This window comes from Taudactylus pleione, unplaced genomic scaffold (genome assembly GCF_031769625.1).
Source record: "Taudactylus pleione unplaced genomic scaffold, aTauple2 ptg000034l, whole genome shotgun sequence".
Taxonomy (NCBI): Eukaryota; Metazoa; Chordata; class Amphibia; order Anura; family Myobatrachidae; genus Taudactylus; species Taudactylus pleione.
The window spans coordinates 5,105,450-5,121,180 of NW_028284436.1; the positions used below are offsets into that span (position 1 = coordinate 5,105,450).

General features: G+C 45.0%; 1 protein-coding gene across 1 annotated transcript in view; it reads left to right on the forward strand.

Moving 5' to 3' along the window:
- PTPRE (protein tyrosine phosphatase receptor type E) overlaps nt 1-15,731 on the forward strand; it is a 236,351-nt gene that overhangs the window by 185,571 nt on the left and 35,049 nt on the right. The window contains exons 5-9 of the mRNA XM_088452177.1: nt 146-282; nt 2,318-2,408; nt 9,202-9,278; nt 9,392-9,428; nt 13,428-13,525. Of these exons, the coding sequence (XP_088308303.1) occupies nt 146-282; nt 2,318-2,408; nt 9,202-9,278; nt 9,392-9,428; nt 13,428-13,525 (440 nt within the window). The remainder of the gene's footprint in view (nt 1-145; nt 283-2,317; nt 2,409-9,201; nt 9,279-9,391; nt 9,429-13,427; nt 13,526-15,731) is intronic.

Sequence of the window (15,731 nt, forward strand, 5' to 3'; positions counted from 1 at the left end):
CAGGGAGATTAATGTATCAGAGGAATCTCTACAAAAAGCTCATACATCCAATCTATAACGTCTGTCTATAAATTACTATATTGCTCTGTAACATTTGTTGTTGCTTTATATATGTTTGTAAATCTATTTTTCTCTCCCCCCACAGAACAGCAGAGAGTGATGTTACTCAGTAGTTCACCCACTGTTATCAAGAAATACTTCCCTATTCCAGTAGAACATCTAGAAGAGGAGGTCAGGCTGAGATCGGCTGATGATGGCAAGCTCTTCCGAGAAGAGTACAATGTGAGTCCACAGCTTTTGCAACTCTCTCTGCTGGATGTGTGCCAATATGCCTCTATATGTAGATAAAGGAAGCGTAAATGAAAAACAATAAGTATTGATGCTCCCAAACTGATAAAATAATAGTTTTTCAGCCATAAGACCGCAGTAAAATCTGTATTACTGTTTCTTAAATGTTGCAGGCGTGGCACCACTGAGGGCATATCAATCTCTCTGGTCGCTGCCTCGTGTTTTATGTGACTGTGGTTACCATGACTATGTGCAGAGTTATAAATCATCAATACGAGTAGTGTCCTAAAAAAAAGCAAAGGAGAAACTGTATCAAATATCAAGATCTTTGGGGCTTTTAGAATCACAATCTTTAGAAATCTGTTGTATTGAGTGGCCAGAAATCCTACACAGGATGGACTGAGTATTTTTCCTATTCCTCTCTATTATATGTAATCAGAGGTGTGTTTTTTTGGTTTTTGTTTTTTGCAAGAAAGCAAAAAGGAAAGCTAAACCTTTTTTGGGGGGCACTCTTGCTGAGAGCTGTGTGAGACTGTGGTCCTCATTCAGAGGCGGTCGGAGGATGCAAGCGGTCGCTCAGAAACTGGGCGGCCGCTTGCATCCTGACTGGCCGCCTCTGTTTCGGTCGTTAGGCTGTGGGTTTACACCCACAGCTCTAACGACCGCTAGGGTGATGGTCGCGATGGTCATAGACCATCGCGACCATCGGGGCTTACGACGAGACTTGTCATAAGCCCCGGAGAGCTTCTGGCTCTGTCAGAGCCGGAAGCTCTCCACTGACATCACTAGTGATGTCAGTGGGGCCTCCCCCAAACGGCAGGCGTTCCCATGGGAACGCCTCCATTTGGGCTGCCACCCCCTTGGCCCGCCTTCCAAACGGGGCGAGCTGTCAATCAACATCGACAGCTCGCCCCCTTTGGAAAGAGACCCGCTACGACCGGTGCTGTCGGTCGTAGCGGGTGTCACGCATGCGCACGAAGGAGGCGGCTCCCTCGTACGCATGCGCACTGGACAAACATCGAGGCGGCCGTGCGGTCGTAGACCGTACGGCCGCCTCTGAATGAAGCCCTGTGTCTCACAGCCATACTTGTCCCTCCAGAGCGATATTTGAAAAGAGATAATGATTGGCAAGGGTTTCGATAAGAAAAATTATCATCTGATGCTTGCTTAAAAGGTACTTAACTTGCTATTTAAAGATAAAATCTGCTACAAAATGGATTATCGGACAGTGGATAACCTATCTAAAGGCGCACATCCACTAGCAGATATTAATGGGCGATTGCACGATTACGGCATCGTAATCGTGCAATCGCTCATTAATCGTGCACAAATCAGTCATGAAAATGTCGGAAACGACCAGCGATGCGCGCTCCCGCTGGTCGTTTCCGACATCAATCATCGCTTGAACATGCCGGTCAATGAAAATGTCAGATACGACCAGCGATGTGCGCTCCCGCTGGTCGTTTCCGACATCAATCATCGCCTGAACATGCCGGTCAATCTGCCGATAACAACAGATTGGCCATGTTCAGAGATGAGGGAGGGTGCCTACACTGAACGACATATAGTTCAGTGTAGGCACTGCAGGGGAAGAGGAACGACTGTACGATTACAGTGTTTTACAATCCACTATCTGCTAGTGGATACGCACTTTAAGACTATTCTAATTAAGATCCCCCACTATTGAAATTAACATTTTACAAAGACTAAAGGAATCTTCCCATTAATGCATTAAAAATATTTATAGATCAAATCAGTTAGCACTGCAGAGGGTGCAGAGATAAGGCTTAGGGCTCTGAATGCCACCGATGGAGTATTCGCCTGAATATTTAAATTTAACAGTCAAACATTGGGCAATACAATAATTTGTGCCAATAGGGCTGGGCAGGGTAGCAGGGGCTGACAATGTTAAAACAAGCCATTTGGTATAACATTTTCTGTGTATTATGGATTCATGGTTGGATGCACTCTTACAACTGTAATAATATCAAGGTTTATTTTCTTCTTAATTTTTTTTTTTTTTCCACAGTCATTACAACCGGGGAATTTGCAAGGATCCCTTGAAATAGCCAATAAAGAAGAAAACAAAGAAAAGAACAGATATCCTAATATTCTCCCCTGTAAGTTGGAATCAACTTAAATAACAACACCGGCTTGTTCTTTAGATTTTATTGTTATCCCAATGTGTTCTTACTTGGTAAATCATTCGCACTGTATACAATGTATTTTTTTTGCAATTAGGATTTTGTCACTGGTTTTAAAAGCGTCACCTGTAAAAGTATCTCCCTGTCTTTCTCAATGAGAACCTTTCATTTGTAGCGCGAGATGAAAATGACAGCTGTAAGGCCGATACCGGAAAAGTCCCCAGACTGCATTTTAGTTTTGATATTAAGGGGAGAATTTACCAAGCAGCGGTTTCTGCAAGCCGCTGCTTCCTGGCGGGTGGCACGAGCATATTTAAACCGGCATCGGCAGTCAGTGTAAAGCGGCCTATACACGGAGCGATTTTACACACGATATGCACGATTTCGATCGATCGCAACGATCAATCGTGCATATGGTGTGTGTTTTGGCATGCTGTACGACGGCGATGCGCGCCCCCGCCGTCGGACATCGGCATCGTAGATCTGATGGAAAAACCATAAGATCTGCGAACCATCATGCTGTTAAATAGGTAAACGAAGCATCTTGTAAGATTCATCGTTTACCATTCACAACAGCATGCGATGCATCGGGCTGAATTTGGAAACGTACCGAGGTGTCGTACGTTTTCAAATCGCTGCGTGTATGGGCCCGTGTGTTTTACACTGACTCTGGGTGCCGTTTAAAATATTCACATGCAACCCGCCGGGAGGCAGCGGCTAAAGGAAGTCGCTGCTACTTAAACTCTCCCCTATTGCTTACATGAGATGATCTTGCATTTTTACATTTGCTATTGGATAAGATGTGCCAGAAAAGCAGGCACCTGATTGGTAGGTCCTCCTTTCAATCGAATTACAGCAGCAACATGATGGGGCATGGACCTCCAACAAACCCTCCGAAGTACTGAATGGTCACTCATTCCCTAATATTTGCTGGTGGTGGAACCCTGCCATTGATGGCACTTTGAACTGCATCCCACATGCGTACTGCTGGATTAACATCTAGCAAACGAGGGGGCCAACTCATGATGTCAAATCCTCCAGCCATAATCTACTGGCAATGGACCTGTGCAGTGAAGCATCGTCGTGCTGAAAGAGCCTGCTCCCATCTAAGTGGATGCGTGACATGAACGGGTGCCAATGATCCGTAAGGATCGTTACCTAGGGTCTGCCGGTCAGTGATGTCTGCAGATTTATCAGGAGTCCTAATGCGTGCCAGCTGAATACACCACCCCACACCATAACAGAGCCACCACCACCCTGGAGTGTCCCTTGTTGGCATGTGAGGTCCTTTGCCTCCTGTAAACACGTGAATCGTCCATCTGCCCAACACAGTTGCAACCTTGACTCATCGGACCAGGCTGCACATTTCCAGTCATCTTGCATCCAGTGTTCATGAGCCATGGCGCACACCGGTCAGATGTTAAAATGCATGCCAGGTGACGCTATCTGCGATCATCCAGAGGTGTCTCGCTAGCTGGATGTCCTCCCTGATGTTGTGTAGTCGCAGTACACACTTGAAATTGTTGCACGTGAAAATCCAAATTTTATGTTGATATCGAAGATGGATTGACCCATCTCTCTGGCTCCTACAAGCAAGCCTTGTTCAAAGTCGCTTAAATAGTGATATGCTGCCAAATCCACTGCGAGTTATACGACAATGGATTGCAGTTATATCTGCCTATATATAATAAAGAAGAAGAATATAATACTTCAATTGCAGAGGATACCATTTAGTGCGGGGGTGCAGTGGCATGTACTGGATATGAAAGCTGCTGTCTCAGTTTTTCTGGCACTTGAGTGCAGGATCGGACTGGGGTACAGATGAAATTTCCAGTGGGCCCCACTGATTGAAAGCCCACACCCTCCCCTAGTGTTCCAGTTCCAGACTGTGCACTCAAATTATACATTGTTCCTCAGTTACAGTGTAAGTTACCTGGTGGAGCATGACCATTGATAAACATGGGTTTTGCCTAATGATTAACCAATAGTCTGTGGTGGCTGGCTACACCCCTTAAACAATGCCCTCTTCTACTGCATTCCACTGGTGAGCCCTTCATGCCCAATCTGAACCTGCTCGAGTTGGACATATTTATATTATCTTCCTTTGCAGCACTAAATGTTATCTGTTCTGTAGTGAGCGTAGAAACATTGTTTCAATAAGGTTCTAAACTTTCTTTGATAATAAATAGCAAAGAAAGTTTAGAATCTTTACAATTAAGACGGGTACACACTAGACGACCTGTGTACACGGCCGACGGCAGATGGAACGGAACAAAATATTGTGCGGTCCGTATACCCCACGCGATCTGGTGAATGACCGCACAATGTCGTTCCCCCACCGCATCCAAATACATGGTGTCGTCGGTCAGATCTTCAGATCGACCAGCATGTACGGCAGATCTGATGCGATGGATGACCAGCGGGAGCGCACATAGTGCGTACACAGTTGACAATGACAATGGCAAATCTTTCAAAATATCGTCTGGTCTAGTGTGTACCCAGCTTTACTAAATAAAGGCAAGTTCAGTTCCATGGCACAAATTGTGTAGAAACAGCTTTGAAACATACTTATTCTCCTCCAAGCAGCAGAAAAATGTATAATAAATTGCAATCATTGTATTACCAGTTGGTGGTGAACAACATATAAAAATAAAACTATTTGGGATTCCCTCTGATAAAAAAACCCAAACTGTACAGTTATATGAAGAGAATATTTTAACTTTGATGTACTTTAGTTGCTCATTACTGTATCATGTAGTTTAAAATGGTTTTGTGCCTAAATTCATATTTATTTATACACATAATAGGTAGACTGTGATATTGCTTTATCTAGTTAAGTAAAATGTAAGCACAAATCCCATGAAATATGAGGTGTGCTTTTTATTATAATCCACTATGAGAGACTATAAGAAGAATCTTGGGATTTATAATTTGTCCTTGGTTTGCTTCTTTAAGCTGCTATTATAATTCTGCAGTGTCATGGGCTACCATAGCAACCCCAGTCACATGACACTAATGGGCGAGTCGGAGTCAGGCGGATCTCTTTGCACGGATGCAGGTAGCGAGTTTTGGCATACAGCGCATGCACAGATGCGAATTTACTCATCCTATTCTGAGTTGGCTGGATCTGTCGGAGATCTGGGCGGCGATAATGAGATCTCTCGGAGCAGTTCCTCTTGTGGGCGTGTAGCTAGGTGTCTGTGCTATTTGGAGTCATGCATATGGCGAATCGAAACCTTTTTCTGACTGATCGCTTGCATCTGGCCTGGGGCTGGTGCACATGTCGATACTGATGATGGCTGTGGCGGCTGCAGATGGAAAAACAGTGGGCAGAGGGACTTGCAATTGCATGGAAACACATTAGTCCTACGGAAACTCAGATCAGCATAAGGTAGTAAATCTGGCTTCTGCGGCATCACACAAAAACAGCCAACAGCAGATGGGATGGTGCAATGCTGTAACAGCATGTAGCGATGCATTGCGCTGTCCTACACTGGATCGTGCAGTGTGTAAGTCTTGCGCGATGTATCATTACATCATATCATTGGGTTGCACCAACGTACGGTGTATACCCAGCTTTAGTCCATAGGGTTGAGAACAAATTCTTAGTTGCTAGTCAGACTGCCTTGCTGTGTGCAAGTTACAACCTTCCAAGGGTTAAGAAATCAGACGATCAGTTGATTATTACACACTTATGGGAATGTGGTTGGTGTAGGTGTTAATTCTAAATAGAGAGCTATAATTATTATGAAGGGAGTGATCTGAATGTCATAAAAAGACTTTTTCATTTAATGTTCTTGCAATTATGAATAATGTAGAAAATGTCACGCTGCTGCAGACAGTAACAAATCTGTCAAGGTCGCAGTTGCTAATTTATGCTCGCCCAGGAAACGGCATTCAAACGGACAGGCACGCCTGCGTTTCTTCAACCACTTCCGCATCACCACCCCCAAACGCTCACATCCCGTCACTCCATCTGCGATGGCTTTGTGTCTGCGTAAGTGATCGCAGTGCGATTGCAATACTGGCCGGTGCACGTGTACTGCGATGCATACCACGTGCGTAGTCAGCACCATCGGTCGATCTGTGTACGCTGTTGCAGTTGCGATCCGTGATGAATCAGGTCCTTAGTGCATTAGCCATAGTGCATTGCTATGGCGACTGTGGCAACAGTGCAGTGACAACAGTAGGAAACACAGATTAATCACTGGGAGCTTCATCCTGCAGTCACTCGGTGACGAGCACAGTGGCGACTGAGCGAGTGCATTGGAGGTGCAGGGATGGAAATATCCTAATAACATTGTGCCACGTATATCCCTACTGTCAGTGACCAGCACATTCATTGTATAGTGACTGCAGGAGGGAGTATGTGGTTAGTGATCCGTGTGTCAACATGTGCTTCCTTGTATAGCATACGTACGCATACACACACACTCATGTACACATACATTGAAAAAAGCATAAAAGGAGGTGTGCGCGTCATTACAGAGGATGTTCTGCATTACAGGAGGTGTGCGCGTCATTACAGAGGATGTGCTGCATTACAGGAGGTGTGCGCGTCATTAAAGAGGATGTGCTCCCAAGTCGGTGTGCTGCATTATAGGAAGGCGGTGTGCGACATTATAGAGAATGTGTTCCCAAGTCGGTGTGCTGCATTACAGAGGGTGTGTGCGACATTATAGAGAATGTGTTCCGAAGGCGGTGTGCGACATTATAGAGAATGTGTTCCCAAGTAGGTGTGCTGCATTATAGGAAGGCGGTGTGCGACATTATAGAGAATGTGTTCCCAAGTCTGTGTGCTGCATTACAGGTGGTGTGTGTGTGACATTACAGAGGATGTGTTCCCAAGCAGGTGTGCTGCATTACAGGTGGTGTGTGTGTGTGTGTGTGTGAAATTACAGAGGATGTGTTCCCAATTAGGTGTGCTGCATTACAGAGGGTGTGTGTGTGACATTACAGGGGATGTGTACCCAAGTAGGTGTGCTGCATTACAGAGGGTGTGTGTGACATTACAGAGGATGTGTTCCCAAGTAGGTGTGCTGCATTATAGAGGGTGTGTGCGACATTACAGAGGATGTGTGCCCAAGTAGGTGTGCTGCATTACAGGGGGGGGGTGTGACATTACAGAGGATGTGTTCCCAAATAGGTGTGCTGCATTACAGAGGGTGTGTGTGACATTACAGAGGGTGTGTGTGACATTATAGAGGATGTGTTCCCAAGTCGGTGCACTGCATTATAGGGTGTGTGTGCAACATTACAGAGGATGTCTGCCCAAGTAGGTGTGCTGCATTACAGAGGGTGTGTGCGACATTACAGAGGATGTATGCCCAAGTAGGTGTGCTGCATTATAGGGTGTGTGCGACATTACAGAGGATGTGTACCCAAGTAGGTGTGCTGCATTACAGGGTGTGTGTGACATTACAGAGGATGTGTTCCCAAGTAGGTGTGCTGCATTACAGGGTGTGTGTGACATTACAGAGGATGTATGCCCAAGTAGGTGTGCTGCATTACAGGGTGTGTGTGACATTACAGAGGATGTATGCCCAAGTAGGTGTGCTGCATTATAGGGTGTGTGTGTGACATTACAGAGGATGTGTTCCCAAGCAGGTGTTCTGCATTACAGGGTGTGTGTGTGCGACATTACAGATGATGTGTTCCCAAGTGGGTGTGTGTGACATTACAGAGGATGTGTGCCCAAGTAGGTGTGATGCATTACAGGGTGTGTGTGACATTACAGAGGATGTGTGCCCAAGTAGGTGTGATGCATTACAGGGTGTGTGTGTGATATTACAGAGGATGTGTTCCCAAATAGGTGTGCTGCATTACAGAGGGTGTGTGTGACATTACAGAGGGTGTGTGTGACATTATAGAGGATGTGTTCCCAAGTCGGTGCACTGCATTATAGGGTGTGTGTGCAACATTACAGAGGATGTCTGCCCAAGTAGGTGTGCTGCATTACAGAGGGTGTGTGAGACATTACAGATGATGTGTTCCCAAGTGGGTGTGTGTGACATTACAGAGGATGTGTGCCCAAGTAGGTGTGATGCATTACAGGGTGTGTGTGACATTACAGAGGATGTGTGCCCAAGTAGGTGTGATGCATTACAGGGTGTGTGTGTGATATTACAGAGAATGTGTGCCCAAGTAGGTGTGCTGCATTACAGAGAGTGTGTAAAGAATTGCATGTATATCGTGAAGGGAGTTAGAGGAAGTCACTTACAGTAATGCAGCATAATGTGTAAGGGACAGGCATGCCTACGGTTGAATATTTTGCATTAGTGAGTTCATGGGCTAATCATCAGACTTATTGGGCTCTTTCAGGTACCACTGTAAATTTGTTTCTACTGCGACAACTGCATACACTAGTTTGCAAAACTTAAATACTTGGTTGAAGGCACAGCCTCATGTCTTGCACCATACCCCCATTATCTAGCTGTTATATAACTTGACGGAAGTCAATTTTTATGACCCACCTCTCGGACTGAGCAGTGCACGTCCTCTTCAGCGCCGCGCACATAGGTCTCGCTTTCACAGTCTCCCGGAAATGTCTTTTCAAAAGTAAAAACTGCTGACAATGGAAGGATCGTCCTCCCATTTTACTTGTAAACTATTTATATAGGGACGTATTGTTCTGTTTATTGGAAAATGACTCTTTAGATTAACCGCAATATATTTTATGAATTAAATAAAGAAATAAATGAGAACTAGTAAGGTCTGTAATTCCCTGGTTCTGCGGTATAACGGTCGCAGTTACGTTTTCTCTTTTCAGATGACCACGCCAGAGTTGTACTGACACCAGTGGATGGATCCGTATGTTCTGACTACATTAACGCTTCATACATAGATGTAAGAGCCGAGTCTGCCATCTGCCTTATGGCGTCCATCTTCTATTATTCAGACTCCTCTCACTCTCTCTGCACAGCCGACAAGTCTCGCAATGTTTGTTTCTGTCATTCCAGGGCTATAAAGAGAAGAATAAATTCATAGCGGCTCAAGGTAACGAACTGCTGTGCATGTGCTTTACCCTTCCACTGGTGTCCTATTAAATATTCCTTGTTTGTAGACCCGAGAAATTAATGGAACGGACGAGTTGGCTACTGATTAACACCGTCTAGCATAACACTAAGCATATGCTACACTACATACAGAGCAATAACCTTCTTAAGGGAAGTATATAAATAACATTACTATATAAATAATATATAAAATAAGAAGAGGCGGTTGTGAGAGGCGATATTAATAAACCGCAGGCAGTTTGAGCTCTCTTGCCTGTCAGTATGTGTGAAGAAAATGAAATGTGCATTTGAATGTGGAGCCTTATTCATAAAAGTATAGGAAATCAACTACAAAAATAAATAAATACATAATTGTAGAGACATAACGAGCATTGAGTGTGGTGGCCCAGTGAGAATCGGGACTTTCACTGATTAACGATCACAGTCACATGACCTGAAATATTTCGCTTTGATTAATATTGTAATTCATTTGGCTTTGTGCCCCCAAAGATCATTATAGTAACCCTGATGTTACTTGTTTCCTGCTATTTGCTCTTAATCTGTATCCCTGTGGGTAGAAGAGTATGCATCTTTCTTTCTTGTATAGTACACAAATAATACAAATAATCCTGATTAATGATGCATACATAAGCACTATGCTGCAGACTGACACTTATACGGAGCACAGAACTTCCTAGTGATTTAAAATTCATTATCTACAACACAACACGTGTTTTTAGGTTGGAGGGGGGCCAATATATTTCATTTTGGCACCGCTAAATGGTCGAATGTGGCCCCCTCTGGGGCAGCTGGAGTAACCCGCCAAACCAGCATCCTGATGACAGACATCAGTAAGCCTAAGGGGTCTTTGTTTTTGCTGGTTTGGCTCTGTATGCGGACATCACTGCCCTCTCCCAGTCTCCTTACTCACAGACACAACACTCCCACAGCGCTACCGCGCAGCTCCTGGAACACATGCAACCAAAAGTGTGTCCCTGTACAGAAAATGTATCCAGCCAGCCCTGGGAGAGGAGGATGGCTACCTGCGTGCTGCCGAGACTTGTAGCTTGGCATAGGATTAGGAGCTAATCGCGATGATACACTGAGCCTCGCTCTAAGGGCCTGATTCAGAGCCACTCGTAAGTGGCAGCTCGTTCGCTCCGAGCGATGTTTGCCCAACTGCGCATGCGTATGGATCGTTATACGCATGCGCGAACCAGTCAGTGCAGCCAAAATTCATGTGCTCGCAAAATAGCGAATGCCTGCTATTTTGAGTGACAGAATGAGGCGTATGTGGGTGGTAACAGGGGAAGGTGCTTGAAAACGGGGAGTGGAGATCCGATCGCAGGCGTGCTTAAAGGTCAAAACGGGCGTTTTATGGGTGTGCATATTTAAAACAGCAGCGTCATTGACCACGTCACTGGGTTATTTTATAGCCAGAACTGCTCGCAAAATTGTGGTAGCAAAAACCAACCACAAGAATAGCGAGCAGCTCATACCCTGTTCGATGTACTCGAATAATCTAATAAATAGCGGACATGACGTAGGATGCGAGCGGCCAGGGGGCGTAGTTTCCCAAAAAACGACCGCAAGTTTTGTTCGCTCGTTCAGACCTAGAGGCGTGAACAGATCGCAAACAGCGAACGGTTCATTTGAATAGCCACCCCTATTTTCTGGACGAGCGAGCGCAAATAGTGACCGGCTCTGAATCAGGCCCTAAGACTACAGAGACCATCATGCAACACGAGTCTGTTGTGATCATGGCTCGCAGGACTCTACTCCCACCTAATAGGATCAAGCTCAGTGTATGCACCCTGCTATTCTCTGTACTATGCACACACCAGTGCAAATACTCTGTAGGTATACAACAAGAAGAAAAACAAATATACATATGCTGAAAACTTTGCTCCTATGTACAAACATGAACATGCACATATAGCTTCGGAGAGAGATAAAGGGAACAGGGATAAAGTACCAACCAATTAGCTCCTAACTCCACAGTATGTAAAGTGACAGTTAGGAGCTGATTGGTTTGTACTTTATCCCTGTCCACTTTACCTCTCTCCAAGACTTAGGGCCTGATTCAGAGCCGGACGCTATTTGCGGTCGTTCGTCCAGAAAATAGGGGTGGCTATTCAAATGAACCGTTCGCTCTTTGCGGTCTGTTCACGCCTCTATGTCTGAACAAGCGAACAAAACTTGCGGTCGTTTTTTGGAAAAATACACCCCCTGGCCGCTCGCATCCTACGTCATGTCCGCTATTTATTAGATTAATCGAGTACATCGACCAGCGTATGAACTGCTCGCTATTCTTGTGGTTGGTTTTTGTTACCACAATTTTGCGAGCAGTTCTGGCTATAAAATAACCCAGTGACGTGGTCAATGACGCTGCTGTATTAATTATGCACACCCTTAAAACGCCCGTTTTGGCCTTTAAGCACGCCTGCGTTCGGATCTCCACTCCCCGTTTTCAAGCACCTTCCCCTGTTACCACCCACATACGCCTCATTCTGTCACTCAAAATAGCAGGCATTCGCTATTTAGTGAACAAACGATTTTCGGCCCCACTGACTGGTTCGCGCATGCGTATTAAAATCCGTACGCATGCGCAGTTGGGCAAACATCGCTCAGAGCGAACGAGCGGCCGCTTACGAGCGGCTCTGAATCAGGCCCTTAGTACATAGACCCCATAGTACATGCCTCACTGTTTCTGTCAATTTTTCATTCAGCAAACATTACACCGGCTGTCTCCCATGAGGCTGCTGCTGATCTCCTCCATGGTCAGAAAAGCATGTGATGAGCTCCACCAATCAGATCTCAGCAAATGCCTCTCTGACTTTCTGTGCAAAGCCTAATGAGACTTACACAGCTCCCAGCAATGTACTGCACTTGTGCAGCACACTCAGTGAGCCCCTGGCACCTCTCCCAAATGCTGGGGAGACAGTCCTTTCTCTCCCCTCCCCCCATTCCCGCACCTATGAACATAAGGTATAGTCCTTCTTATCACTAACACATGTTTCATACTTACCTACTATCCCAGAAGTGTCGGGAAGGCTCCCGAAAGTTTGGAGAGAGCCCCGCACCCCTGGAGGAGTATCCGCATCTCCCGTGTCCTGCCCACTTCCTAATGATTGGCGAAAATCACGGCATAATTGCTTCGTATGGAGGGGGCAGGGCTAAACGATGAGAAAATGCATCATTTAGCCCCGCCCCCTCCACGCTCACGCAATTTGCGGCAGTTTGCCGTGACGGGAGCCTAATTGCATAGTAATCCCTCCCAAAGTGGTCACCTGTGTCTGCTCTCCGGGCATTGACCAGGGAGCAGATACTAAAAGTATGACGTGTTTCCTGTGATAAGCGGGTGACGGCATTCATTAGAATTAGGGCCATAACCAGGAGTGTACTAGCTATCTGCTGTCTACGAGGCACCTGCATTTAGCTTGCAGGGTGTTCTGAACGGCTCCCTGCAGCCTAGAACACTGCAGCAGAGCCTCATTGTGACCGCAGAGCTTCCTGAGGACGCTCCTGCCGTTCAGCTACTACTTCACCCTTTCTACTATTTGTAGGCATAACATCCAAGGGTTTATACATCTATTGAACCTCTTTGACTATGTAACCGCCAAACTTCTTTGTAACTAGCATTATAATGCACCAAGCTTACATTACTTAATTGTGATGAATTAAATTATTTTAATGTGATTTTTTTTTTTTTTTAATTGATGTTTAAGTTCGTTTCCCTTTTATGTTTTTCTTGGTAGCAAGTTTTCTACCACATTAACTATTTATAGCACCAGGAAAAGGTTCTCTAACACATATCCAGCTTGTTACGGGAACTCACAAATATGTCACAACACACGGGTTGGGCATGAGTGCCATAAAATAATAGCAAGTGGGTGCGACCAATCACTGAGCTCCTACCCACAGGAGAAAGATTACTGCGTTGTGCAGTTGCAGTGTACTAGAGGCTCAGTAGTCCTAACAATGGCTCTCTTTACTGCAGGTCCCAAACAAGATACAGTCAATGACTTCTGGAGAATGATCTGGGAACAGAAGTCTGCGACGATAGTCATGCTTACCAACCTGCGGGAAAGGAAAGAGGTGATCGCCCTTTTATATTTTAACACAAGATTTCCTGCTTCTATTTACTTCCATTTCTCTTTTTACAGAATCTGTTACAAAGTTCAAGTATTGTAATAGGGGCGAGGCATCAGATAAGGAAACACTAGTGTATTGTGGCATTAAGTGACTCATGGCTCGTCCTGCCAGACTAATCCAAGGTTATGATGTCATAGAGCTGTTCACTGGTAAATCAGGTGATTTACCATAATGTGACGTTGCTATGTGTCAGTCCGTTTTATATTCTACCAGAATGAATATGATTTCTGCATTATGCAGATAAGGGTAATGACTTTGGAAGGAGATTACCACCTCGCTGGTCTGTCAAGGTGACACAGAAACGAAAATGACAAAGTACGTGTCCGTGTATACTGGGGCAAAGGATCATAAGAAAATTAATTCAGTTTCCAGATAAAAGATCATGAAGTGGAATAGTATCTGAATGACATTTACTAAAGATGACAGCACCCATTAAATACAGACAGAAAGTTCGCAAGGTGTGTTTACAGACAGCCTGCAACTTGTTTGAGAAATTGATTTGTACAAAGTGTCAGACTGTGGCATGAATGCCGTGGTAGGGGCACAAGGTTATGGGGTGTGGCCATTTACCATAGGGGTGTGACCATTTACCAGAGGGGGTGTGGCCAGACACCACAGACTGACTTTAGAGAGGACATGCAAATGAAAGGGCACCTTTAAAAAGTAGGGGACGGGTGTGTCAGGAGTCAGACTGCCCACTTTGATTGGCAGGATGGCTAACCTTGGTGTAGTTTCCATGTAAACAAATGATCAAGCACCCAAGTTCATCCATGATCCTGCTCCATCAAGTTACTGACCTAGTAAAGAAAAGCTGAGTACACACCTGACAGATATATCTGCAGATGATGATGGTTCACTTCATACACACTGAACAACCACCATCTGCTGTCCCCCTCCCTGGAGTTCTGGGCAGCAAGTGTACGGGCGGTCTGCTGACCACCCGTACACACTGGCCGACGGGCACACAATATATATCAGCCGTTCAATTGATATGTTGGCCAGTATGTATCCAGCATAACAGTGTATAATTTGAGTCCATATTCTGAAACCTGACCCCTAGACGATGGGATGGGGCAACCAGGATTTCCCCTGTACACCTGTGGTCCAGTCCGACCTTGTTTGTACATAGTGCCTGCTGTTAAACATAGTATTACACTTTATCTAAGCTCCTTATACTCAGAGAAAAAAAAGATCCTGGGGTAGATTTACTAAAGCTTCCCAGAGCAACCAATCGGATTGTAGCTATCATTATTTGTCTGTTATAGAAGCTTTAGTAAATCTACCCCCACTGTGTTGTAGTTAAATGCCATGGCTTGGCCAGATTCTGGCAGCCTTACTGTATGTGCATTGCCATGGCAGGATTCTCACTAAGGGAGAGATCTATCATTTATCGCTATTATATATATATATATTGCATTCACTCTCTCCATGTCGTCAGCAGCTTACGGGCATTTAACTCTGCTTACTGGCATGTAACACGCTCTTTTTTGCCGCACTCTGATCACCATACGGAAATGCTTCACAAACAAAACACACTCAGGATTATTTTAATCTATGAATGAGAACAATCCAAGGATAATTTTATTAGATAAACTGAAGTGTCTCAATCGATAAAGGAGCGATTGTAAGGTGATAGGAGTTTGGACTTTGATGTGACGTATCCCCCGCCGCACATTGACGAGTTTTACACCTCTCTGCCCCTCCCAGGTGCCCTTTAGGTTACGGAGGCACCTGCTGAGAGCGCAGACTAACCAAGGTGTTTCCCACTGCGTATGGGGTGACTCAACTATGTACAAAAATTGTATGATCTCAAAAGTAATAAATCCTTAAAAAGAAAACCACAAAATGTATGTTTTATACATGTGAGAAATTTGCTTTTAATAATTAACAACCAGGTACAACAAAGCAAGCCCTTGTACACTGCATATACCGGCAGCCAGGGCCCTAGGGCAACTAACTTTTTGAGGCGCCATACCAATATAATTGGCAATATGATATGCTGGCGATGTTCCTAGAAAGTATCGTGTAAATGCTCCCAGCACTACAACTGTGTTAAACACACTGTAATGCCCCCGGTTTACATTATGCCACACAAAACCCAAGTTCACACTATGCCACAGTGCTCCCATGCTGGTGATGTAGCTGTATG